Here is a 27,711-nt window from a genome sequence, read left to right on the forward strand (position 1 = left end):
CCAAAATATTTGAAAGGAGTTTAAATGCTGGGAAGCTCCCCAAAATCTAGCTTTCTGGCTCCTAACATTGATGCACACCCAGCTTTCCATAATTACACTTTGGGGAAAAGAAATGCTTACATCTAACTGTTCTAAAAGTTGTACCCAGAATGTGTTTTAATTGGGTATGGCAAGACATGCAGACATGAGAATGATTGTCGTGAAGGAAGAAGTTTATACCCACAGATCCCTAGAAATAAAAACCACAGTTGCCATGCGGGGCCACATGGGGAAGCACCAGTGCCAGCCATGGGACAGAAACGGCAAAGGAGAAAGCAGGACTCAGGGTATTTACCGGAATTTCTGCAGAAGAGACAAGGCAGGCCAGGATAAGCAGTTTAGGATCGGAGAGTCTGAGTAATTTGGGCAGGCTGTGGGCATAGGGACAGCCTCTAGTTGTCTGGTACCCGGTTGTGGGGTGCTTTGTGCAGGGGGAGTGTTGGCTTTGTATGCGAGAGAAAAAGGAAAGTGGCTGGGGATGTCAACTCGGGACTGACTGGAGGGTTTGTAATATGATTTTTGTACTTCCATGAAAACTGGATCACAAGGATGATGTGAACAACTTTGCCCATTAGTTAGGCCCTGTGAGTAATGGTGGCCAAGCGGACAAACAGAGAATCTAAGAAAACACATTTCGAACACTAATGTGAGGCAGTCATTCCACACAGAAATAAAAGTGCTCATTCTACTCCTGTATCCCTAGGAGTCATCAGTTACTCTGTCCAGCTCCATATCTAGCCTCTCTGGGCAATGTCCATCCTTGCTCTTAGCCTGACACAACGTCATCTTGAAATTCTGTTTCCCATGGAGTAAATCATAAAGTTCATCAAAAGCACACTGCATATAAAGTAATGGGGTTCGCAGAAAATAAAATAAATTAACCAAGTAAGGAAGAAAATATAGGCTGGTACATTCCTTACTGCTATAAAAGATTGTTAGGTTAGAGTTGGTATTTATAGCTTTCCCCTTCACCCATCCTCCAGAAGAAGCATCTATTCCATGAAAGACAAATTTCTACCCCCTCCATTATGGAAGGAGTTCAATGTAATCAGCTTGCCACCAGGTGAATGATTTGAGCCTCTGGGCTCAGGCACCCTATCTAGAGCTCGGGGTTTGTCATTGCTGCTGGACAGCTGGGCATTTGGCAATGACAGCAGTAGGGATCCCATCAGGAATAACATCTGTAATTAGAATCACCTAATTAAGTTTACAATGATGCATTGACACTCTGCAAGACCCATCCATCTTAGATAGAGTTTGGTGGTCATCAAAATTATCTTCCCTGCATCATTCTGGTCTTTGATGGTGGTTCTAATGCCATGACCGCCCCCCACCACACCGAAACATGCTATAGATTTTATTTATCACTTTGTTATAGAGGCTTCTCCTTGGTTCCTCCTGTCAAGACTGATGATGATGTGTCACATACTGAGAAGTTCCCTTAACTCAAGTCTTCAGCACCCAAGCTGCAAACCACTTCCCACAGCTCCTGTAATCAAGATGGTAGCCCTCTCACACCAATCTATTTCTCAAGGCCTTGGAGAAGGGAGTGTCTCATGAGCTTTCTCATACGAGGAAGAAGGTGGAAGGTTGTGCATAAAAAAATCCATTCCAACATTTCTATTTTTCCAAGTCTTTCCTTCCACTATACTAATTTGTGATATCTCACAGTAACTTTGCATGGACTACCATTGAACAAACCGTGAATACCACCCTGTGATGGTTAATCTTATGTGTCAACACGACGGGGCTAAGGGAGGCCCAGATAGCTGCTAAAACATTCTTTCTGAGTGTGTCTGTAGGATGTCTCTGGAGGAGATATGCATTTAAATCAGTAGACGAAGGCAAGAGGATCACTCTCCCCAATGCAGGTGGGCACCATCTAATCTGTAGAGGGCCTGGGTAGAACAAAAAGGTGATGGAAACATGATTCAGTTTCTCTGCTTGAGCTATGACCTCTATTTTCTCCTGCTTTTGGTCACCAGTACACCTGATTCTTCAGCCTTCAGACTCAGACCAGGACTTAAACCATTGGTTCCTACCTCTCATTCTCAGACCTTTGGACTCCAGACTGTCAGTGTGTAACACCACCTGCTTTCTGGTTTTCCAGCTTGCAGACAGTAGACTGGGACTTCTCAGCCTCCATAACCATATGAACCAATACCTATAATAAGTCTCATTTTATGTATGTATGTATGTGTATATATATATATATATATATATATATATATATATGAATAACATATATATGGAATATATATGTTATTCATATATATATATATATATGTGTGTGTGTGTGTGTGTGTGTAGTATTTTTTCTGTTTCTTGGGAGAACCCTGACTCATACACACCCCAGCTATTCAAATTTGTAGACTAAACCAAAATCTCTAGGAAGTATCCCCCATCAGTCCACCAAGTCTTATTTTAACCTTCTGTCCTTGGTCTAGTACCCTGATAATCCATTTCTATGCATGATCACCAGATTGTGGACATCAACGAGCAGAATCTTGCAGGTTTGGTGTGTGTTTGTGTCTCCTCCCAGGTTTGTCCCTGGAACCTGTCTGCTGGGGCATGGTGGGGACCTAGCCCTTGTTCAAGTCCAGAGGCAGTGAGGGGACTTAGGATGGGGCATGAAGGAAGTTGGCTTACCTGGCTCATGATAAATCTTTCAGGTGAGGTTCTTGTGGGGCTTTCCGCTAAGGTAAGAACAAGTTCATCAGCTTACAGGAAGAGAAACATCTTTCCCTGACAAGGAAGCGTTCCTACCTTGGGATTATTCCCAGTTCTTAGAGTCTTACTTCTTCCCCATTAGTGCTGTGAGTTGAATTGATGCAATAATTAAGCACATCACAGGCTCAGAATTTGAGTTTGGAATTTCACCATCTGGTCACTTATCCATTTATTGCCTGTCATCTCTGAATGTACTTTCAATTTATGTTTCTTTGAGGATTTCTTCTTTAAAGTATACCCAATACTAAGCTGTCTCAGTGAAGAGCCCTGGAGGGACATTGCAGGAGGATGAGAGAGAGGTTTCCTGTAATTTCTAGCACAGGTGGGGGCACCTTTCAGCCTCAGCCTGGCAATTGCCTCTCTGTAACCATTCCGTCGACATGGAAACCAGAGCCCCAGGTAGCCTGCACACAGCCACCTGCCCAGATTCCCTCGGTGAGCCCCTCTAAGGGCTGTATATGGCTGACTGTGGCCAGAGGGTCACGCGTGAGGAAGATTGCAGGAGAAATAATTTAGGGAAGAGAAGACCAGTTGAGATAAGCAAGAGAGTGGTTTTACATGAAGAATAGCAGAGGCCTAGGGACTGACTTTAGAGATGAGGAAAATGAGGAGCCTGCAGAGGAAACCAAGCAGGAGCCATATGCATAGCAGGTGAGACCATCCAGGCAAGAGAGGGTACGAGAGGCCGAGGACAGAGAGTGTCATCAGGAAGGGCCACCGGGCCAGTTGCTGCTAAGTCGGGCATGGTGAGGGTGTAGAATGATCTATGGATTTAGCAACACAGAGGTTTTCTGTGACGTTGGGAAGAGGATTTTCACCGAGAGGATAAAGACAAAAGCATGAATCAGATGAGTTCAAAGGAGAATGGGCCAAGTAGGTGTAGAGTTGATGAGCCTCAACAACTCTTACAGACTTTTGCTATAAAAGAAGAAAACGAATAGTAGTGGGAGAGAAATGTGGGCTCTCCATAGACTTATTCATTTTTTTAAGGTTTATTTATTTATTTTGAGGGAGACCGAGAGCACACACATGTGAGTGGGGGAGGGGGGAGGGCAGAGAAAGGAGAGAGAGAGAGAGAGAGAGAGAGAGAGAATGCCAAGCAGGCTCCATGCTGTCAGCACAGAGCCCAATGTGAGGCTTCAACTCACCACCCTGAGATCATGACCCGAGCTGAAACCAAGAGTCGAACACTTAACCAACTAAGTCACCCAGGTGCCCCTATTCATTTATTTAATAAATGAAGTTACAGACTATTGGTGTCTTAGTCTGCTTGAGATGCCATAACAAAACACCACAGATTGGGTGATTTAAGGTACAGAAATTTCCCGCTTTCAGTTCTGCAGACTGGAAGTCCAAGGTGAAGGTGCCGGCAGGGAGGGTTTCATTCTGAGGTCTCTTGGCATGTAGGCAGCCACCATCTCACTTTGTGCTCACATGACCTCTCCTTTGTGTCCATACAGAGCAAGAAAGCAAGCTCTCTGGTGCCTTTTTATTTTTTATTTTAAAAGTTTTTTTTAACGTTTATTTATTTTTGAGACAGAGAGAGTCAGAGCATGAACAGGGGAGGGTCAGAGAGAGAGGGAGACACAGAATCTGAAACAGGCTCCAGGCTCTGAGCTGTCAGCACAGAGCCCGACGCGGGGCTCGAACTCACAAGCCGCGAGATCATGACCTGAGCCGAGTTGGACGCTTAACCAACTGAGCCACCCAGGCGCCCCTCTGGTGCCTTTTTAAAGAAGGACACTAGGGGCACCTGGTGGCTCAGTCGGTTAAGCATCTGACTTCGGCTCAGGTCATGACCTCGCGGTTCACGGGTTCGAGCCCCACATCAGGCTCTGTACTGACAGCTCAGAGCCTGGAGCCTGTTTCGTGGATTCTTTCTCCCTCTCTCTCTCTGCCCCTGCCCCACTTGTACTCTGTCTTTCTCTCTCTCTCTCAAAAATAAATAAAACATTAAAAAAATTAAAAATAAAATAAATAAGGACGCTAATCCCATCATGGGACCTACCCACATGACCTCAACTAACCCTAATTTCCTCCCAAAGGCCCTGCCTCCAAATACCATCACCCTGGGGCTTCAACATACAGATTGGGGGGGAGGGGACACATACATTCATTCCATCCATAACGTTCGGCATGTGAATGGGATGATCCAGGAGAGGAGATAACTAGTGACGGGGCGAGGAGTTGTCCTTGTGCCTACAAGAGTACCAAATTCAGTGTCTCACAGGAAGAGTCAGCGTTAGCCAGGAGCAGAGACAGCTGCTCAGTGTGGCTGGAGAGGAGATGGAGTTGAAGCAGCCACAGGTCCAGGGTGAGTCAACAGACAGGTGGGAGTTTGTGGAAGTTTTCTGATTGCTCCAATTTTCTCAGTGCGGTGGGAAGCAAAGACACTGGCTGAGAGCGAGGATGGGGGAAAGCATTGGAGACTGAGGGGAGAAAGGAATGTGTCACTCAGTCTCCCGGGAGATCACGTGAGAGACCAGACAAGGGAAGAGTAGTGGAGTAGTTGGGTGTAGTGTAGAACAGTCGGCTGAGTTGAGATTAATATTGTGGGTCTTCAGAGGTGATCGGGGTGCAGCGATGAGGACTGAAAGGTCGTCTCCCCCTCCCCCTTCCCAGTGACACAAGGGGAGGGGGGAGAACAGTGGAAGCAGGTGCCTCAGAGGAGAGCCACATTTGAGACTTGCACATCTTGAGAGCAAGAAGAGCAAGACAATAGAAGAGAGATTAGGGGAAGGAGTGAATCTTGCTGATGATGACCCTGAAGTTCCAGAGGGCATGGTGAGTTCCAGAAGGTTCCAGAAGGCACAGTAGAAGGGTTTTGAGAATTGGTGAGGAGTAAGAGGTGCCTACACTGGCTGATCTAGGCAGAGAATATATTTAATGACAGACTATTGGTGAGGCCCCTTGGAAGCTTAGAGAACCAAACCTGGAAAACTAGTAGCAGAGAAGGCCAACCATCAAAATCACCCCAGACCAGACTTGGAAACACAGTGCTGCTTCTGTTGCTGAATGCTGAGGGTCATATGGCCTGCATCGTCCCTGTCGGCTGAGGACCTTGGATATTGCTGCTGCCCCAAAATTGCCAACCAAAACCCTCCCCTCTGTCCCTCTTCCCTCCTGCTATAAAGCCTGGGCTGGGTGCATCTAATCTGCTGAGCCTGATTCACAGACCTTCACCCTAGTTCAAGGCGTGCTCACAGAATCTGAGGGAGGAAAAGAGAAGCAGGCTAGGGAACTGCACAACTAACAACAATGTAGTGACAGCAAACCACACCATGGTACAATTTTTAGGAAGCCACCCTTGTGTCTCTTCGTCCACACCAAGTATATAGGAATTGACTGGGGAAGTTCCATACTATCCTCCCCAGAAACACTAGATGCTTCTGCCACTGCTATTGCTGGAAGAAAGTTCCAGCTCACATATCTGTTGCTTCAAGTTTCTTGTTCTCATACCCAAATCACAGGCAAGAAGGTTGAAGGGCAGAGCCCATGTCACATGAACAGCATTACGGGAGCCTAGGAAACAGGGTGTCCGTGGAGTCTATCTTGAGAAGGAAGAACTCAAAACGCGAGAGCTATCACAGTAGAGAGATGATGTTCAAAGGACACTGTGCATCTCTAAATGACAGATGTCCACTGCAGGGTAAAATTCTTCAAAAGTAGGAAGAGGTTATAGATATTGGGAAGTAAAAAATAATAATAATAATAACTAAGAAAAATGACAAGTAGCCACCATAAATATTTCTAATGTCCTCATTCATGGCCCCAGAAGCAACTGGAAATTCCTTGAATTTCATCATCCCACTACAATAGAAGCTTCTTAGTCCCTATTTTTGTCTGTTTTATTTACCAATGAAACCCAAGTGCCAGAAAGTGCTTAATATATTATTTGTTGATGAATTAAAGAAATTCATTTGCTGCACTAAAGAAAGACAAAGCTTCAGGTGGAATGTGGGTTTAGAGAACTTGTGGTGCCTGGGTGGCTCAGTTGGTTAAGTGTCTGACTCTGGGTTTCGGCTCAGGTCATGATCTCACGGTTTTATGCTTTATTTATTTTTGAGAGCAAGAGAGGCAGAGCACGAGAGGGGGAGGGGCAGAGAGAGAGAGAGGGAGACACAGAATCCCAAGCAGGCTCCAGGCTCTGAGCAGTCAGCACAGAGCCCAATGCAGAGCTCGAACTCACAGACCACAAGCTCATGGCCTGCGCCGAAGTAGAAGTGGGACACTTAACTGACTGAGCTACCCAGACGCCCCTTATAAATATTAAAATTAACAGACATAAGGGGTAGGATTTACATTTCAGTAAAGATTTCCATAGCCCAGCTGAGTGAGCTCTTCCCTTCCTACACCGTGGGTAGCAGAAAACATGGGGGAAGTATTACCCAAGAGAAAGAGCAGAGCACAGTAAAATGCCATTGAGACCTCTACACCTTGCCTAAGCAATTCAGCCAGGGCGTTCTGTAACTCACAAGGTATTATAGAATATTCCACACCACGTCAATTTACTACTTTACTGCCCCTGAATAAACAAGGGTGCCCGTGATAGCTTCATAATTTCCTATTAACAAGCAATTATTCCCATCTTAAAAGGAAGTCTCAGATTCTGTGTTTCTTACTTTCCTTCTCAGAAGGGGGATTTACAAAATCCAGTTCTGTCAGGGTATCCTTCCTCTTTGCTTTGCTACATTTACAAACATATATGTATATGTATTCCTAAATGGTACTGCACCAGATGGCAGAAACTACTCTAGTTAATTTAAATAGAAAGAGATGTAATTCAGGCTACTAGGAACCTACAAAATCTTTGCAAGCAGTGGGGAAGTGAGCTCCAGGGTGAGCCTTTAAGAAAGACTCCCAAAAAACACCACCGAACCAGAAGCTATTACCTCTGCCCTACTCAACTGGACACCACTGGGACTGAGTTCAAGAATACACAGCTTAGTGGGGAGCCAGAAATCCAGAAGAAGCTCCGAGTTCTTTCGGCTGAGTGATTGAGTGAATGGGGGTGCCATTTAGTAGACTGAGAATGTATTGGGATTAATAGGCTTAAGAGGTAAGAATGTACCAAGAGTTCTGTTTTGGTCACGATAAATTCAAGATACCTGTTGGATATTCAAGGGGAGATGTTCAGTAAGAGGTTGGATGTGTGAGTTTAGAGACCAAAGTAAAGTCTAAGTTGGAGATTTAATTTAAGTGGGTTCATATTGTTGGGGCGCCTGGATGGCTCAGTCGGTTGAACGGTTGAACATCCAACTTTGGCTCAGGTCACTATCTCAAGGCTGAGTTTGAGCCCCTGCCTGTCATCACAGAGCCTGCTTAGGATCCTCAGTCCCCTTCTCTTCTCTCTCTCTCTCTGTCTCTCTGTCTCTCTCTCAAAATAAATAAATAAATAAATAAAACTTTAAAAAAAAAGGAAGAAAGCACTACTATCAGTCTCAGGCAGTGTGGGACCCAAGGAATTTAACAAAAATCCTCTACCCCTGGACAAGCAGAGCAAGACTGACTCCATTTTGTGCTACACCCACCATCTCATGTATAACCCCCACATGACCTACTTATTGCTTAAGACACTCCCCCACCCTAGTCAAGCCATTGAGCATACCCTTACTGGAAACCGGCTCAAATAGGAATGCAGAACCCCTAACCGCCAAAGAATGTAAACCCCACCTTTTGCCCGCCAAACTTGCGCGCCAATTCTGACCAGAGTGATAGGCCAGTTCAAACAGTTACTATAGGGTAAATTGTAATTCAACTGGCCACCTGCGTGTGGACTAACATGACTATGCAACTTTCTGTGTGTGTTACAATCTCATTGGCCACTGGCCCCTATAAAACTGCTACGCCTCTTAACCTAGGAGTCCAAGTCCCTGCTCCGCTGTGCCGGGTATACTTGGGCCCAAGCTCGAGCTTGCAAATAAACCCTCGTGCGTTTGCATCGGTATCGGCTCCTTGGTGGTCTCTCGGATTCGAAATTGGGGGCATTACAGCAGATCCTGGAAGAGGTTGTAAGACAAGAGAAGTAAGCATGGTCATAGTTCACCAGAACAAAACACCCGAAACAAATTTGTTGTTCTTCTTCACCAGATTGATGATTTGTAGATGCAAAGTATGGTATCGGTCAATACCTCTTGATTTCAGTAAGGAGTCTGATGATCTTTCACAACATTGTTCTAGCCAAATGAGGGAGAATATCTTGGATAAATTCACAAATGGCACATTCAACAGGGAGGTCTCTAGCGTCCGTGTCTTGAGGCGAGCTGTCGGCAAGTTGGAACAACTAGGCCAAAAGCATGGTTTTTGTTTTTGTGTTTTTTTTAAAAAAAATTTTTTTTAACATTTATTTATTATTAAGAGACAGAACGTGAACAGGGGAGGGGCAGAGAAAGAAGGAGACACAGAATCGGAAGCAGGCTCCAGGCTCTGAGCTGTCAGCACAGAGCCCGATGTGGGGTTTCAACTCACAAACCACAAGATCATGACCTGAGCTGAAGTTGGAGGCTTAACCGACTGAGCCACCCGGGCGCCCCTGTTTTTGTTTTCTTAAATGTCTATTTATTTATTTAGAGAGGGAGGGAGGGAGGGGCAGAGAGAGAAGGAGAGAATCTCTCAGGACCTGAGCCTAAATCAAGAGTCAGATGCTTTCTGAAACTTGTACCCCAATGTTTATAGCAGCACTTTCAACAATAGCCAAATTATGGAAAGAGCCTAAATGTCCATCAACTGATGAATGGATAAAGAAGTTGTGGCTTATATATACAATGGAATACTACTTGGCAATGAGAAAAAATGAAATATGGCCCTTTGTAGCAACGTGGATGGAACTGGAAAGTGTTATGCTAAGTGAAATAAGTCATACAGAGAAAGACACATGCCATATGTTTTCACTCTTATGTGGATCCTGAAAAACTTAACAGAAAGCCATGGGGGAGGGGAAGGGGAAAAAAAAGTTAAGAGAGGGAGGGAGCCAAATCATAAGAGACTCTTAAAAACTGAGAATAAACTGAGGGTTGATGGGGGGTGGGAGGGAGGAGAGGGTGGGTATGGGCATTGAGGAGGGCACCTGTTGGGACGAGCACTGGGTGTTGTATGGAAACGAGTCTGACAATAAATTTCATAATAAAAAAATAAATAAACTAAACTCTGAAACTAAAAAAAAAAAAAAAAAGAAAAAAAAAGAAAGAGTCAGATGCTTAACTGACTGAGGCACTCAGGGGCCCCATAGGCCAAAAGCATGTTTTAATTCACAGAGCTACACTACAGACGCAGGAGGGGTCCAAGGACCCCTCTTTAGCGAGGACAGCTCAGACACTCCTAAGCAAAGTCCAGAAACAAAGGAGCCAACCAGGAGTGTGGCGTCTGTGATTTAAAACAAAGCCAGGAGGGGCGCCTGGGTGGCTCAGTCGGTTAAACGTCCAACTTCAGCTCAGGTCATGATCTCGCAGTCTGTGAGTTCGAGCCCCGGGTCGGGCTCTGTGCTGACAGCTCAGAGCCTGGAGCCTGTTTCAGATTCTGTGTATCCCTCTCTCTCTGTCCCTCCCCCGTTCATGCTCTGTCTCTTTCTGTCTCAGAAGTAAATAAATGTTAAAAAAAATTTTTTTAAATAAAACAAAGCCGGGAACACTTTTAGGAGCATTAGTACAAGTAGCAGGTACAAAGGAGTAATAAGTAAGCCTCGTTCCACAAGAGATTGGAATGGATGTATTCTGAGTTGGCATACCATACCCGGAGCATATTTTATTCTGGAAACACATTTTGCTCTGACAGATAAGTGTGCGACTAGGGGAGCGTGCTCAGGATAGTGAGGGGTCTGTAAATATACGCACCGAAAGGAGGGCAACAAAGCTATTAGTTTAGTGGCTAGGCCAAGGGAAATGCACATCAAAGGATCCAAATATTGAACGCAGCTTTTGGCAGCACACGCGCGCACTTGAAAGTCTGTGGCCCCTGGCTCTTTCTCAGACGTCCCCTGTCTCAGGCCTGCTCGGTCCGGTGAAAGTCTGGCAAATTGGCGTGAAGCGCTCAGCCCCTACAGGCCGCGGACACAGGGCCGCTTTCCGCCTGGGACGCGACCCCGGCCCGTCCAGGACAGGGGGCGGGGCGGGGGCGGGGCAGGGGCGGGGCCGCGCTCCACAAGTGGGTGGGGTCCCGGCGGCCTGCCGCTCCAATACCACCCCAGACCTCCGCGCACCCCGGGCGCTTTGTGCGGGGCCGGAGGTGGAGGCGCAGGCCGCCATGGCGCTGCGCGCGGCACTGTTCGACCTGAACGGGGTCCTGGCGCTGCCCTCGCCGGCCGGGGCCTTCGGCCGCGCGGAGGAGGAGTTGGCGCTGCCCAGGTAAGGGAGCCGGCGCCGGGCCAGAAAAGGGCTACGGGCGAAGGGTAGGGGGAGAGGGGCAGGCGGCGCGGCAGGGGGCGGGACCCCGCCGAGAAGCTGCCTCTGGGGACCTCAGGCCGTGCTTTCACATTGCTTAGGGCGAGAGCCCTGCTAAAGGTTAAAACAATTACCCGGCCCGAAAATACCCGAGCATGTCAGTAGACCCATTGTCTTCCTGGATACTGAGTAATTAAATCTCTCTAAAGACTCCACAATTGCCCTGTGTATTGAAGGCTTTTCCCAAAGGGAGGGGAACTGCTCGCCGCGCCATCTGCTGTCCCCTAAGTCTGTGTAATGGAATGGGTCTTAAAAGACGCGCTGAAGTTTGCAAGAGAAAAAAGTTCTGTGCGTTGCCGTTCACGCACTAGAAGAGCAAACTAGAGAAACAGCCCCAAAGCCGAATCGCTGGGAAATGATGGACTAGGAAGCGTCACCTGTGAAGAGAAATGTTCAGAATGAGATTTCAATAACACCAGAAAAGAAAGACCTGTTGTGATAATTGGGAAAAAACAAACAAACAAACAAAAACCACCCACCAGAATGTAAAACAATTAATACAACATGGTTTCAATTATGGGGGAAGAAGAGCTATGTGCTGAAAAACGTCTAGAAGAAGTATTCCAGAATATCCTTGGGATTGTTAATCCCAGGTGAGATTATGAATTATTTCCTTCATTTTTCTACTTTTTGCATTTTCTAAGTGCAAATATCTGCTTATGAACACGTGTTTCTCCTATAGTGAGAAGGAAGGAAAGCCTGTTTGTTTAAACCATTAAGAAAGAAAGGAAGAAAGATCACTCTGGCAACACTCACAAAAACGAAATTCTGAACTAGTGCAAGAATAAGTAGAGGGTGGAAGCTTTGAGAATTGTGCCCTGTTTTGTTTCATGGCAAATTAATGCTCAGAGATTGAGTTTGTTTTTGTCTGCAGTTTATTTAACACTGGTTTGCTGTGGGTATTTCACAAGCCAATAGCATGCAGGATAATGTCCCTTCATAAACCAATAAACAACATACTTGCAAACAATGATTGATTAATCCCATTCTTGTTCCAGTTAAGGAGATCTGAACTGGATCCAAATGAGGTCCAAATTTAGTTGTTTGAGTTTGCACTTGTGGGAGATGGTGTAGCCAATTGAGAGCTGCCCTCCAGCTTGCTGGTGCAAAAGTCAGAGTCCCCTGTTGCCAGAGCATGTTGCTAGGGAACGATGGCACCAGCATTGGTGGGCAGGAGGATTTTCTTCCCCAGCTGGCGGCTATTCCTGAAAGAGTGGCCTTCATCAGGGCAAAAGCTAATTGCCCCAAGGGCTTGGGAGAGCTATTTAGAGGAGCAGAGCCCCTCAGCACTGACCAAATACTCTGGAGAGTCCTCACAGACTCTCCGAATGGCTTCTTCAGTTTTTTTTACTGATTGACATCCAGTGAGGCCGTCAGCAGTTGGGCTACTGAGTGCTTATCAAGGGCATAGGACCAGAAGACCAGTTACTGACTTTCTGTTACAGCTTCCCTCCTTTCAAAACAGCTTCACATCTAACAACTTCATTTTGGGGGCCTGGGGGGGGGGGTCTTTGTTGTGGATTTGAAATCATATCAAACCAATACAAAACATGCCCCATTCTAGAATTCTTGTGATACTAAAGACCAGCAGGACTTTCTGTCCTGTTGTATCAATGATAAAAGACTGGTTAGTGCAAGCATGCCAAGCCAAAAGGGGTCTCAGAATCTAGAGCAGCCCTTACTCCTATAGTATGGAAACTGAAGCTTAGCAGAGGGTTCACTTGATCTCTGTAGTAATTAGACACAGGCAGCCATGGAACCAGTCTTTCTGCCTCCCTGTTTAGGATTCTTTCCTCTCTGGTTCATTATGACTTCCCACTCCCTTGGCTATTGTACAGGGAAAGATACCAGTCTGTAGGCAGTGAGTAAGTACACTGATAAGTATGTCAACAATAGATTGATATCAATATGTCACATCAATAATAAGTGTGTCAATAATTATTTGTTGTCAGTAAACACAAATAACACAATAAACTCTGTGCCTACAGAGTCCACAATCAGAATAATCACATCCCAGGTCATTAGGATTTGAGAGGGATTGAAAATGAAAGGCCACCTTTGATCCAGGCTTGTCCAATTCAGATCATTTACAGGAGCGAGAAGCTGAGGGAGGATTAATGAGTTTTATTTTTTATTTTTTTTTTTTTATTTTTTTTTTAAATACTCATTTATTTTTGAGGGAGAGCGTGAGTGGGGGGGGGGGGGAGCAGAGAGAGGGAGACACAGAATCTGAAATAGGCTCCAGACTCTGAGCTGTCAGCACAGAGCCCAACGCGGGACTCAAGCCCACAAACCACAAGATCATCACCTGAACCCAAGTTGGACACTTAACCAAATGAGCCACCCAGGTTCCCTAGTGAGTTTAGAAACCCTTTTAACCATAGTGTTGTTTTGCTTCCTTTTGACTCATAAATTTGATTTTATTTTTAAAAGGCCTGAAAAGAGAGTAAGCTGCGAGCTATATTTGTGCCTGTGATCTCATCAATGTGGGGGTGAACATGACTTGTGAGGATACAAGTATACAAGTTTACAAATGTGGGGTATTGAAGACAGCACTCATCTCTGAGTCAGGCCCAGATTAAAAATCTCAGTTCTAACACGTACTGCTGGGTAACCTTGTTTAATCTGTTTTAGTCTTAGTCAACTCCTCTATAACCCTGGTCTTCATGTTAAAATAAGAAAATGCCTTCTAGAAATTTTTGTGAGGGTTAAATTAGGTAACATGTAAGGTGGATGGACAGCTGTATTGTGACACATTTCTTTATAAAAGTCTCGTGCATGTGTAAAGTGCTCCATTAGGCATATTCTGTTTATAGTTGCAAAGACTCTTGCACTCCCTCTGTGCCATGGTTAAGGCCCAGCAGTCATAAAACAGGAGATAGCAAAGCTAGCTGGTGCCAGGAGGTCAGAGTCCATAATCTTGACCTTCTTAGCCTTTGGAGTCTGGGAACTAACCGTGAAGGTATTCATTCAGCAGGTAAGCCTGGGGCACCTGGGTGGCTCGGTTGGTTAAGCATCCCACTCTTGAGTTTGGCTCAGGTCATGATCTTGCATGCAGTTCGTGAGTTCAAGCTCCATGTCGGGCCCTGCACCGACAGCCCGGAGACTACTTGGGATTCTTTCTCTCTGCCACTCCCGTGGGCTCTCTCACTCTCTTTCGCTCTTAAACAAATAAACATGGAAAGAAAAAAAAAAAAAAGAAGGTGAGCCTGAAGAGCCTGCCTTACACTGTACATTTTCAACGTGCTTGGCATCCGGTATGCAAACTCAGGCATCCACACATGGCCAGAGCTCAAGATGAAGGCAGTGCCATCAAAGGGACAAAGTTTTTGGGTGGTTCAAAAGAGGGACGGATTAGGCCTAAGCTGGAGAACCAGGAAAGCCTTAGTGGAGGCAGAGCCTGAGAAGACTGGTAAGAGGTTGATGGGGAGAGATGTGAAGGGAGAACCTTCCAGATGAAGGGAGCAGCATGAGCAAAGGCTTGGGGGATGGGGGGGTGGAAAGCATGGAATGTGCACTAGAAGATTGAGTGTGGCCAGAGATGAGGGACGTCGTGGGAGACAAGCAGGGGAGTTGCTTGTTCCTGTGCTGTAGTGAGACAGGAAAGTCAGGCTGAGCGTGTACCTGCTTTGATAGCGGTGACTGTCTCAGGGGTTTTGAGCTGGGGTGGAGGGGAGGTAAAATCACAGGTGCTCGAATGCAAGGTAGCCGGTTGTTGGGGTGATGGGTCAGGTACACCGGTCAGAGGAAAGAGGCTGATGCTCGATTGAGACCCGGGAGTTCGGGCGCTTGCTGGTAGAGCAGGCCCGGTGACGGTGAAGCCCGGCAGGGGTTGGAGCCGAAGTGAGCCAGTCCTTCTGTGAGCGAGGTCACAGGCATGGAAGGTGAGGAAGCTGTGCTGAAGGGCCCAGTGGGGATCCTAGGAGGCCCGAGAGCCTTGTGCCGAAGCCGTGAGGGGGAGAGGGCGGGAGGGTCCTGGACATCCGTACATTCCTGCCAGAGGACAAGGTGATTGGGGGCCTGGGCGGCCATCCTGAACTCCAGCAGTGGAGACGCCTGAATACCTGGCCTGGAACAGGAGGGTGCAGCTTCTTCCGGTGGGCATCGGTGGCATCGCACAGCAGGAGGAGGGACGGGGAGACTCCACTGTTGGCGGTGACCCCCTCGGACCAGTGTCCTGGGAGGGTCGGGGTGCTGGAGATGGGGGTCACCTTGACAGCTGAGGCTGACATGATCTAGAGGAGCCAGGATGGCGCCCTGAGATCCGGATCCGCTGTGTAGACAGTCGTGTTTCACGTAATACCTTCGCACACAGCTTTGTTATGGAAGGTCCGCCCGGTGCACTTGGCCTGAACACCAGGGATGGGGAGAGTATCAGGTCCTTTCAAAAGTGTATGTTCAAGGGGGTGCTGGACAGCTCAGTCGGTTGTGTCCGGCTCTTCACTTCAGCTCAGGTCATGATCTCACAGTTCACGAGTTCGAGCCCCACATCGGGCTCTGTGCTAGCTGAAAGGAGCCTGCTTGGGATTCTCTCTCCCTCGCTCTCTGCCCCTCCCCTGCTTGTGCTCCCCCCACCCCCTCTAGATAAATAAATAAAAATAAACAAACCAAAAAGAAAAATGTATGTGCTAGAACCCGAGGTGCTTGTTGTATGCAGTGCTCAGTAAATGTTTTTTTAGCAAGAGAAACAAGGGGTCAGCAAATACAGAAAGGGTATTTGAGAATCAGGTCTTCTTATCTGTATCCTGCGTGCTGTATCAGGAAGTATTTGTTGAATGCCTCCAGGAGCTCCGGGGGCAGCTCCCAGATTTGTAGTGGTTTTATGCCTGTTACTTACTACCTCTGGGATTTTAAATTATCTCTGAAGCATCTTTCTCTTTATTTTCTTTTACACATAGGTTTTAACTTCACAACTAATACACAGATGCATCCTTGTTATGAAAATTTTCAAACTAACAGAATAGCACAGAAAAGTAATGCAAGTCCTGGGGCGCCTGGATGGCTCAGTCGGCTAAATGTCTGACTCTGGATTTTTGGCTTGAGTCATGATCTCATGGTTTGTGGGTTCAAGCCCTGCATCGGGCTCTGCTCTGGCCGTGTGGAGCCTACTCAGGATTCTCTCTCTCTCCCTCTCCTTCTGCCCCTCCCTGCTCTTGCTCACTCGCTTTCTCTTTCTCTCTCTCAAAATAAATAAACTTAAAAAAAAAAAAAGGAATACAGGTCCCTCTTCCTCTTCCTCTCCCCATCCCTGTAATCGTGGTTGATACCTAGTTCATTTAATCCAAAACCAAGGGGGTTTTTAGAGGGTCCCCCCCCCGTAATTCTTTTTTTTGTGTGTGTTTATTTTTGAGAGAAAGTACAAGCGGGGGAGGAACAGAGAGAGGGGGAGACGCAGGATCCAAAACAGACTGTGCTGTGCTGACAGCAGAGAGCCTGACGCGGGACTCAAATCCACCAACCATGAGAACATTACCTGAGCTGAAGTTGGACACTTAACTGACTGAGCACCCAGGCGCCACCCCCCCACCCCCATAATTCTTTATAGCAAAACCTGGGCCTGACTTCATTTGACCACAAAATCTGACCTCGTTTTGGTAGTAAATCCGAACTGAACAAGTATGGGGCTGTTTTTCATTTTTATCCCATTGCTGTGAGTAGTCACACATTTCACCACAGAAATACTAATGGTTTTGATTAAGAGGGCTGCCCCAGACCCTCCTAGAGGGGTTACTTACCATGGTATATCCCCCAGTTCTTTACTGTTACAATCTGAACAGTTCTGACTTTTGAAACTCCTCTGGTTCTGAGGTTTCAGATAAGGCCTTGTCTGTCTGTCACTTGCTTATCTGAATTTGCAGGCACATCGATGCACGGTTTGGTACATAGGTAGTTTGGTAGATAGCTAGGTTTATTTTTTTTTATTAATATGAAATTTATCATCAAATTGGTTTCCATACAACACCCAGTGCTCATCCCAACAAGTGCCCTCCTCAGTGCTCATCACCCACCTTCTCTTCCCTCCCACCCCCCATTAATAATAGTCTCGTATGGTTTGGCTCCCTCCCTCTCTAACCTTTTTTTTTGTCCTTCCCCTCCCCTATGGTCTTCCATTAAGTTTCTCAGGATCCACATAGGAGTGAAAACATATGGTTATCTGTATCCCTGTATGACTTATTTCACTTAGCATAACACTCTCCAGTTCCGTCCAACTTGCTACAAAAGGCCATACTTCGTTCTTTCTCATTGCCAAGTAGTATTCCATTGTGTATATAAACCGCATCTTTTTTGTCCTTTCGTCAGTTGATGGACATTTAGGCTCTTTCCATAATTTGGCTATTGTTGAGAGTGCTGCTATAAACATTGGGGTACAAGTGCCCCTAGGCATCAGCACTCCTGTATCCCTTGGGTAAATTCCTAGCAGTGCTACTGCTGGGTCCCAGGGTAGATCTATTTTTAATTTTTTGAGGAACCTCCACACTTTTCCAGAGCGGCTGCACCAATTTGCATTCCCACCAACAGTGCAAGAGGCTTCCTGTTTCTCCACATCCTCTCCAGCATCTATAGTCTCCTGATTTGTTCATTTTGGCCACTCTGATTGGCCTGAGGTGGTATCTGAGTGTGGTTTTGATTTGTATTTCCCTGATGAGGAGCGACGTTGAGCATCTTTTCATGTGCCTGTTGGCCATCTGGATGTCTTCTTTGGAGAAGTGTCTATTCATGTTTTCTGCCCATTTCTTCACTGGATTATTTGTTTTTCGGGTGTGGAGTTTGGTAGATTGGTAGAAAGCTAAGATTAAAAAAAAACAATAGGATTGTGGCACACATACTGTTCTAGGCCTTAATTTTTTTTTTTTTTTTTTACTTAATTTGCTTAGTTTCAATTACTTCATTTAACAATTGGACATCTTCCTGTGTCTATTTATATATATCTACTTTTCCTTTTTTTAACCACTCCATAGTATTCCACAACGTGGAAATGCCATCGTTCATTTAAGCATTTTCCCTCTTGATGGACATTTTGTTATTTCTTAATCATCAATGTTACAGTGTCCCTGCAATAGCTCCCTAGGGTAGTTTGCTAAAAGTGGAAACATCAGGTGAAAGTGCATTTACATGTAAGTTATTGATGGATTCTGCCAAAGCCTTCTGTAAAAACACTGTACCTTTCCTGACAGCATATCAGAAACCCAGCCCCAGAGCCTCCCCGTAGCGGGGATGACCCTTTAAAATTTTTGCCATGCAGATGGGTGAAAAATAGCACCCTACTGTGCAAGTTTTCATTTTCCTCTTCGCTATTCATTTTAATTGGCCATTTGTAGCTCTTCCTTTGGTATTTACCTGTTACGCTGTTTTGCCATTTTTGTCCTGGATTGTTTGTCACTTTGATTGATTCCTACCATGATGTTTTGTGTTTTCTACTTAACCACCGCTTCTGCTATTTCTTCCTTTATTCCTCTTTTTCCTGTCTGTAGTTGTGTTGACCAAGTTTTCTTTTTCTCCAGTTTAACGGGGGAGGAACATTTTATTTCTAGTCTTCTTATGGGTACATTTTGTTTCTTATCTCTTTAAGGTAAGCTGTAATTATTTTATTTTTATTCTTTCTTTTTTTAATTTTTTTTTCAACGTTTATTTATTTTTGGGACAGAGAGAGACAGAGCATGAATGGGGGAGGGGCAGAGAGAGAGGGAGACACAGAATCGGAAACAGGCTCCAGGCTCTGAGCCATCAGCCCAGAGCCTGACGTGGGGCTCGAACTCACGGACCGCGAGATCGTGACCTGGCTGAAGTCAGACGCTTAACCGACTGCGCCACCCAGGCGCCCCTTTATTTATTCTTTAAGTTTATTTGAGAGAGAGAGAAAGCATGAGGTGGGGAGGAGCAGAGAGAGAGAGAGAGAGAGAGAGAGAGAGAGAGGGAATCCCAAGCAGGCTCCATGTTGTCAGCACAGAGCCCAATGTGGGACTTGAACTCATGAATTATGAGATCATGACCTGAGTGTCAGTTGGATGCTTAACTGACTGAGCCACCCAGGCGCCCCTACCTATGATTTTTTAATGTGCATATATAGTAATTTATTCCATTAATAGAACCTTTTCTATCAGCATGCATGTTTATTGGTGTCTTTATTTTTTGTATAATGAAGAATTTGTCTGGTGTTTGTCCTGGGTTCCTAGCACGGAGCTTCTAAAGCCCTTCGAATTTCCTGAGGGAGAGGAGTGCCATTGCTAGGCAATGAGGTGACTCATGGGGGGAGCTTACAAATCTTCATGGTTGGGACTGGTCACCAGGAAGGCCAACGGAGTGATTGGGGTGGAGGCCAAAACTCCATTTTTGGGGTGGAGACTGAAACTCCATTTAGGTAAGAAGGAAGTCTTACTGATGTGGGGCCTTAAGGAAAGTAACTGTGTTTGGAGCCTGTGGTTTTCTTTTTAACACCAACTGACTTGGGGAGACCACTCGGAGAGGCCCTGAGACTGCTTGAAAAGAGACATACCTGGTCAGCCCCCAGCTGCTTCAGCCCTTCCCTTCCCCCATCCAGTTCTAGCTGTCTGCGGACACAGGAGAGATCCCCAGCCAGAACCTCCCAGCTGAGCCCTTCCCTAATTCCTGACACCCGCAGAAACCTTGAGAGATAATAAAACGACTGATTGTTTTAAGCCACAGGTTTCGGGCTGATGTTTTAGGTAGCAGTAATGGCTAGAACACTGTCTGCCTCCTTTACAACTTAATTTTTCTCAGTATCACTAACACTCTGTGTAATTTACCAGTTTATTCTCTTTCTCCCCCCACTAGAATGTGAGCTCCTGAAGAGAGATTTTTGTTCACTCCTTCTTCTATGTTGCCTCTAACAGTGCCTGCCACATAGAAGGTGCTCAGTGAGTGTTTGTTAGTGAATAGATGAAATGGTAGCAGGGAGGGGAGGCACCAGCTCAGCTGTCAGAAGTCCCCGAGTCCACTTTCTACTCATGGAGTTTATTGACAGTGACTTTGAACCTGCCCTGGGACTTCATGGGGAAAGAACAACAGTAGACTTCTTTTCACATGTTCGGGCTCTTGTTTTCCTCCTTTCTCCCTTTTTTTAGTCCATATGTTCCAAGCTACATCTGTCTTCCAGATTTTCTCATACTTTTTAGTCCGATAATTTACGTTTTCTTTCTTTTTTTTTTTTTAATTTTTTTTTCAACGTTTATTTATTTTTGGGACAGAGAGAGACAGAGCATGAACGGGGGAGGGGCAGAGAGAGAGGGAGACACAGAATCGGAAACAGGCTCCAGGCTCTGAGCCATCAGCCCAGAGCCCGACGCGGGGCTCGAACTCACGGACCGCGAGATCGTGACCTGGCTGAAGTCGGACGCTTAACCGACTGCACCACCCAGGCGCCCCGTTTTCTTGTTTTTCTTAACCATGGAAGTTGTTTTTCTTTTTAAATCTCTTAAGGGTATCTTTTGTATGCTCTTAGTGGGATTTTAGGCAGAAAGAGAAATAGATACATGCTCAGTGTGCTGTCCTGATACCATCCCCACTCTCTTAGTTTTGCATTTTTCAATGCCATCTTAATCGTTGCATAAAGGTGTGTGTGCCTTATAACTTTATTGCACAGAGGTATGTGCCCTGTGTTGATATCAAAGTGCTTATTTTGCCATTTTCTTTCTTTCTTTTTCTTTTAGTGTTTATTTATTTTTGAGAGAGAGAGAGAGAATGAGCAGGGGAGGAGCAGAGAGAGAGGAAGATACAGAATCCAAAGCAGGCTCCAGGCTCTGAGGTGTCAGCACAAAGCCCGATGCGGGGCTTGAACTCACGGGCTGCGAGATCATGACCTGAGCCAAAATCAGATGCTTAAGCAACTGAGCCACCCAGGCGCCCCAGTAACTGCTATTTTCTAAACTGCTATCAAATTATACTCCTACCAACAGTGGAAGAGAGTTTCACTTTCTCCACAAGGTCATTAGTCCTTGACATTGTCAGGGTGTTTAAATTTAGTGGTTCTGGTGGGTATATAGTGTCATCTCATTGTGGTTTAAAAAAAATTTTTTTTAATGTTTAATTATTTTTGAGACAGAGAGAGAGAGAAAGCATGAATGGGGGAGGGTCAGAGAGAGGGAGACACAGAATCTGAAACAGGCTCCAGGCTCTGAGCTGTCAGCACAGAGCCCAATGCGGGGCTCCAACTCAAGGGCCAAGAGATCATGACCTGAGCCAAAGTCGGAAGCTCAACTGACTGAGCCACCCAGACACCCTTCATTGTGGTTTTAATTTGTATTTCCCTGATGAATAATGATGTTGAGCTTCCTTTTATATGCTTATTGGCCATTTGGTAATTCTCTTGAGTGAAATTCTTGTTTAAGTTGTTTGCCCATTTTTCAATAGGGTCATCTTTCCCTTATTGAGAAAAGATTTAGGATTCTTTTTATATTCTTGATAGAAGTCCTTTGTCATATGTATATATTGCAAACATCTCCCTGTGTATGGTTTACTCATCACTTTCTCAATGATGTCTTTGATGAACAGAAAGTCTTGATTTTAATGACATCTAATTTATCATTGTTTTGTTTTATGTTAGTGCTTCTTGTGTCCTTTTAAGAAATTTTTGCTTACTTAAAGGTCATGAAGATGTTGCTCTTTCTTCTTTTTTTTTAAGTTTACTTATTTATTTTGAGAGAGAGTGTGCATGCGTGGGGGAGGCATAGAGAGAACGTGAACCTGTTGTGGGGCTGGAACTCATGAACCCTGAGGCCATAACCTGAGCTGAAATCAAGAGTCAGACACTTAACTGACTGAGCCACCCAGACGGCCCATATTGCTTTTTCTTCTAGAAGCTGGATTGTTTTAACTTTCACATTTAGGTCTATGTTCCACTTCAAAACAAATTTTGTAAATGGTGTGAAGCCCCCCACTCATGGATATTCAGTTACTGTAATGCCATTTAATGAAAAAAATCTTTCCTACATTAAATGTTAGTGGTGTCTTTGTTGAAAAATCAAATGACCATATATGTGGAGGCCTATTTCTAGCCTGCCTGTTATATTAATTTGATATTTGATAATTTGTCTATGTTTGCAATAATACCACGTTGTCATAATTATTATAGCTTTATAACAAATCTTAAAATCTTATAATATAAATCCTTCGTATTTATTCTTGAAGATTTATTTGGTTGTTCTGTGTCCTTTGTGTTTCCAGATAAATTTTATAATGAGTGTGTCAATTTTCACACTTATACACAAAATCTGCTGGCATTTTGATTGGAGTGAATTGAATCTTTCTATCAGTTTGGTGAGAATCTTCCGTGAACCATATTAAGTCTCCTGATTCATGAACTTGATGCAGATCTCTCCATCTATTGAGGTCTTTAATTTCTCTTAGTTTTGTAGTTTTCAGTGTAGAGGTCTCAAAATTCTTTCATTAGATTTAGTTGTTTTCTTCTAATGCTATGACAAATGATATTTTTAAAAACTTAAATTTCCAATTTCTTATAAACTGCATTTGTCCTGTTCTCAACTTTTTACTTTGATCTATGTTAAGTTGACTGGAAATCTTTCTTGAATTTTTTCTTTCTTTCTTTTTTTTTCCTGGCAAGGCATGTGATGGTAAACATTACTTTTACATGGCTGAGATTTTCTGTTGCCTTCACAAATGTATAATAAATTGTCTGGAGCTAGAAGCACCTAGGTAGCCCAGTCAGATAAGCGTCCAGACTCTTGATTTGGGTCCTGATCTCACGGTTGTGAGATTGAGCCCTGTGTTGGGCTCTGCGTTGACAGTGTAGAGCCTGCTTAGGATTCTCTCTCTCTTTCTCTGTCTCTCTCTCTCAAAGTAAATAAACTTAAAAAAAAAAGTTGTCTGGGGCTAGAATTTTTGGGCTGTTTCTTTTTATCTTAATGTCTAGTGAGTGGTTCCTCCACAATCTTCTGACACTTAAAGTTGCAGATAGACAACTAATGTTAGCTTGAATTGTTTTTCTTTTGTGTAAATCTGTTTTTCTGTAAAAAGGTTGTTACCCTTTTTTTATCCTAGGAATTGACATAGTTCTCCAACATATGCCTGTTGTGGGGTCTTTTTGTGTTTTTATTTTTCATTAATTTTGCCTTGGTAATTGGTATACTTTTGACCTGAGGACTCAAATCTTTCTTCAGTGCTGAGAAATGCTCTCCTGTTATTGCTGTATTGCTTCTCAGATCTATCGTTCTGGAATTCTTTTAAATTAAAAAAAGAAATTTTTTTAATGTTTATTTTTGAGACAGAGATAGAGACAGAGAGACAGAGTACGGGCAGGGGAGGGGCAGAGAGAGAGGGAGACACAAAATCCAAAACAGGCTCCAGGCTCTGGGCTGTTAGCACAGAGCCCCACGTGGGGCTCGAACCCACAGACCCTGAGATCATCATGACTGAGCTGAAGTCTGACACTCAACTGACTGAGCCACCCAGATGTCCCTATCCTTCTAGAATTCTTGTTTGTTTATGGAAGGCATTTGGCCTCTCAGGTCTCATCTTTTTGCTCATTAACTTTAATTCATCATTTTACTATTTGTCCTTGAAAAATGTATCGTGCCTTTTGATTCACTAATTTCATTTTCTGTAATGGCCATTTCACCATTCATGGCTCTTATTAGCCACCCTTAGAATTTGGAAATCGTGGTTTCAAATTCAACAATGTTCTTTCTCAGATTGCTATTATTATTATTATTATTATTGCCTGATGTGGTTTTAGATACATTGGTACCTCCTTCGTCTACAATTATATTCTTCCCTCAGCTCCTTTTCTTTTATCAGCCCACATTCTCCGGGCACAAAAGTAATTTTCCCTTTGCTTTCCATCCTACTCATCCAACGTGTTAGTTATTTGTCTATAGGTTGCCTCCCTTGTTCCCCCATAAGCTCCTTAAGAATACAATCCTGTTTTTCCATTTTTATATCACAGCACCTGGCACGATGTCTTACACACCTTAGGTGCTCAATAAAAGGTTGTTGAGTTGAATTGTCTCTTGATTCTTAAAACTGGAAGGCAGGGGTGCCTGGATGGCTCAGTTGCTTAAACAAACTCTTGGTTGAACTCTTCGTTTCTGTTCAGGTCATGATCTCATGGTTTGTGGGTTCGAGCCCCACATCAGGCTTTGTGCTGACTGTGGAGCCTGCTTGGGATCTCTCTCTCCCCCCCCAACTCAAAATAAATAAACTTAAAACAAACTAGAGGGATCTTTTGGGGTGATGGAAATGTTCTAAAACTGGAATGTATTGATGTTTGCACAGCTTTGTAATACAATTTACTACAAATCATTGAATCATACACTTAAAATGTGAATTTGATGGTATTGTAATTGCCATTTAATAACAGTTTAAAAAAAAAAAAAAAAAGACAACTGGGGTAGGTGGTGCCTGGCTGGCTCAGTCAGTACACCAGGCCACTCTTGATCTCAGGGTTGTAAGCTGGGGCCTCATGTTGGGTGCAGAGATTACTTAAAAACACAATCTTAAAAAAAAGAAAAATAAATTACAAAAAGACAACTGACAGCAAAGGTGTGGCAACACCATTGTTATTACTGGAAAGTTGAACAAGGCTGCAAGTACTAGAAATATATCTATGTATATTTTGTGCAAAGTTGATCCTTGTTACCTGCAAGAGGGTTAGTTGCATAAAAGGTAGGTTGACTGTTATCAGAAATGAAACTCCCAGATTCGAGATGTTTGTCGTCTTGCGCATGGCAAATAATTTTAACTGGCTTGCCAATTCCAGTCCGTTGTAAATATTTTGCCTGGGGCACTGTATTAAGAAGGATTGCACATTGGTATTTGGACTCAATGGAGTAGGATGTGGTGATAGACTATCCACATCAGCCAGGGGGACGGGGGAGCAGAGATGTGTGTACGTGCCACTGCCATGTATGTCCCATCCTTCGTCTGTCTGATGTCGCCCAGCCAGCCCTGTGAGGGTAGCTCATCCACCGCTGGGGGCGGGAAATTATCAGGAAATCGGAATGGAAACTTATATTTTGTAGTATAGGGAAGTGAAAAGGTAATTAGCTGACCTCTCTCCCTCTGTGTCTACTACTCCTTGGGTCTGTGTATAAGGGATGAATGTGAACTGAGGTGTGTTAGATAACTAGGGCTGCCATTATTAAGTACCGCAGACCGGGTGGCTTCCACAACAGTTCCAGAGACTAGAAGTCCGAGATCAAGGTGGTGGTAGGGCTGGTTGCTCCCGAGGCCTCTCTCCTTGGTTTGTAGATGGCTGTCTTCTCCCTGTGTCTTCACATGGTCTTCTCTCTGTCCATGTCTGTGCCCGGATTGCTCCTCAGGACACCAGTTAGTTTTTGGTGTAGGTCCCACCTTAATGACCTCATTTTAACTTAATCCCCTTTTCAAAGGCCTGTCTCCAAATACAGTCACATTCTGAAGTACTGGAGATTAGGACTTCCAACATATGAATTGGGGGAGGGCACAATTTAGCTCATGACATGAGAAAACTTTTTAAAACTTAAATAAGGTTAAAATGAAATAGGAACTATATGGTTGGGGGCATCTGGCTGGCTCAGTCAGTAGAGTGTGTGACTCTTGGTCTCAGGGTTGTGAGTTCAAGCCCTACATTGGGAGTGGAATCTATTTAGAAAGAAAGAAAGAAAGAGAGAGAGAGAGAGAGAAAGAAAGAAGAAACTATGTTCAGAATCAAAACCAGAAAAAATATTTCATTCCCTTTGAAGAATATGTACTAATAAAGCAGTCATTGGGAGCGATGCCGTGTGCAAATGAGCTGAAAACAGGAATGACTGCATATCTGGTCTGATTTTGTCCCTTAAGTAAGACCAGTTGAAGAGTCTCTGCTACGTGGTCGCCCATGAGCTGCTTCACCTGTGGGCATATTCATCATTTAGTTTATGGTCTCATGTCACAGTTGGATTGCACTTTCAGACTAAGATTCCAACTTGAACTTTGCATTTCCCCCTTCATGGCAGAATGCCTTTCTAACAGCAGTTTGTGGATATAAATAGTGTCCGTCCCCTACGTGGTGCTGTGATGAAGTTATCCGAACATTGGTGATGTTGTTCCTTTGCGTCTTCCAGAGGCTTTCTGAATGAAGCTTTCCAGAAAGGAGGCCCAGATGGTCCCAGTGCCCGCCTCATGAGGGGAGAGATCACATATTCCCAGGTAAGGGGAAACTTCATAGACCGCCCCCCACCTCCCTGAGAAGGCATTCTGTGCCCACACACCCATTCTCCCGCACTGACTAGAAGCTCCCTGAGGGCAAACTCACGTTTGCTTTACCCATTTACCCCTTCTAGTAGTTACCTCCTGAGACTGGTATGGAGGCCCAGAGACACACAAAGAGATATTTAAGACTGGTGTATTGTCTCTTTCAGCCAGCCAGCAGGATATACCCCATGACTGGAAAATTTCCAACCCTTTGAAGATCTATGCCAGTGAATTACAACAGCCAGAGTAGCTTTTGTTTTGTTTTGTTTTGTTTTTACCTTAAATTGTGGCAAAATACACATAATAGAAAAGTTACCATCTTGATCGCTTTAAGCATATAATTTTGTAATGTAAAGTATATTCATATTGTGAATGCATCACCACCATGCATCTCCAGAACTCTTCATCTTGCAAAAGTGAGATTCTATACTCCTTAAACAAGAACTCCCCATCCTTCTTTTTCCTCAGCCACCAGCAACCATTGCTGAACTTTCTGTCTCTATGTATGTAGCTGCTCTCGCTATATCATCTAAGTGGAATCATGCCGTATTTGTCCTTTTGTGACTGGCTTGTTTCCCTTAGCACGGTGTCTTCAAAGTGCATCCGTGCTGTGGCATGTGAAAGGATTTCTTTCCTTTTTAAGGATGGTTTGTTTTCCATTGTGTGGGTAGACCACATTTTGTTTATCCATTCACCTGTCAATGGACATTGGGTTGTTTCCACCTTTTGGTTATTGTGAATAATAGTGCTGTGAACATGGGTGTACTATTATCTGTTTGACATCTTGCTTTCAATTCTCCTGGGTATATATACCTTAGAAGGGATTGCTAGATCAGCGCAGGATTTGAATCACAGCTCCCACTTACAGACTTTGTGACCCCAACAAGTTGCTTAACCTGTCAAAGTCTCAGTCAAAATGAGAGTGGTATGCTCTCTATTTCATAGGCTGTTAGGAAGCTTGGAAAGTGTCTAGCACAGTGCCTGGCACATAGTAGGTGCTCAATAAATAGTAGTTATTATTGTTACTACAATCTCGTTTTTTATTTTTTTAATTTTTATTATTTTTTTTAATGTTTATTCACTTTTGAGAGACAGAGTGTGAGTGGGGGAGGAGCTGTCAGCAGAGAGCCCTATGCAGGGCTCGAACTCACAGACTGCAAGATCATAACCGACTGAGCCACTCAGGCGCCACGCCCCAATTGTTTTTTAACAAAATAATCAAGATTTGAAACCACTTGAATTCTGTTTGTGTCTGGAAGAAGAAAGGCTATTGAGAATCTATTTCATAAGCACACAGAGAACACAGTCTATATTTTAAAAC

The 27,711-nt window shown here is 44.4% G+C and overlaps 1 protein-coding gene across 1 annotated transcript in view; it reads left to right on the top strand.

The window, feature by feature from the left end:
* The first annotated feature begins 10,927 nt into the window (after window positions 1-10,927).
* EPHX2 (epoxide hydrolase 2) overlaps window positions 10,928-27,711 on the top strand; it is a 77,283-nt gene continuing 60,499 nt past the window's right edge. The window contains exons 1-2 of the mRNA XM_027070138.2: window positions 10,928-11,108; window positions 26,261-26,345. Coding sequence (XP_026925939.1) covers window positions 11,008-11,108; window positions 26,261-26,345 — 186 coding nt within the window. The 5' untranslated portion in view covers window positions 10,928-11,007. The remainder of the gene's footprint in view (window positions 11,109-26,260; window positions 26,346-27,711) is intronic.

This window comes from Acinonyx jubatus, chromosome B1 (assembly GCF_027475565.1).
Source record: "Acinonyx jubatus isolate Ajub_Pintada_27869175 chromosome B1, VMU_Ajub_asm_v1.0, whole genome shotgun sequence".
Taxonomy (NCBI): domain Eukaryota; kingdom Metazoa; phylum Chordata; class Mammalia; order Carnivora; family Felidae; genus Acinonyx; species Acinonyx jubatus.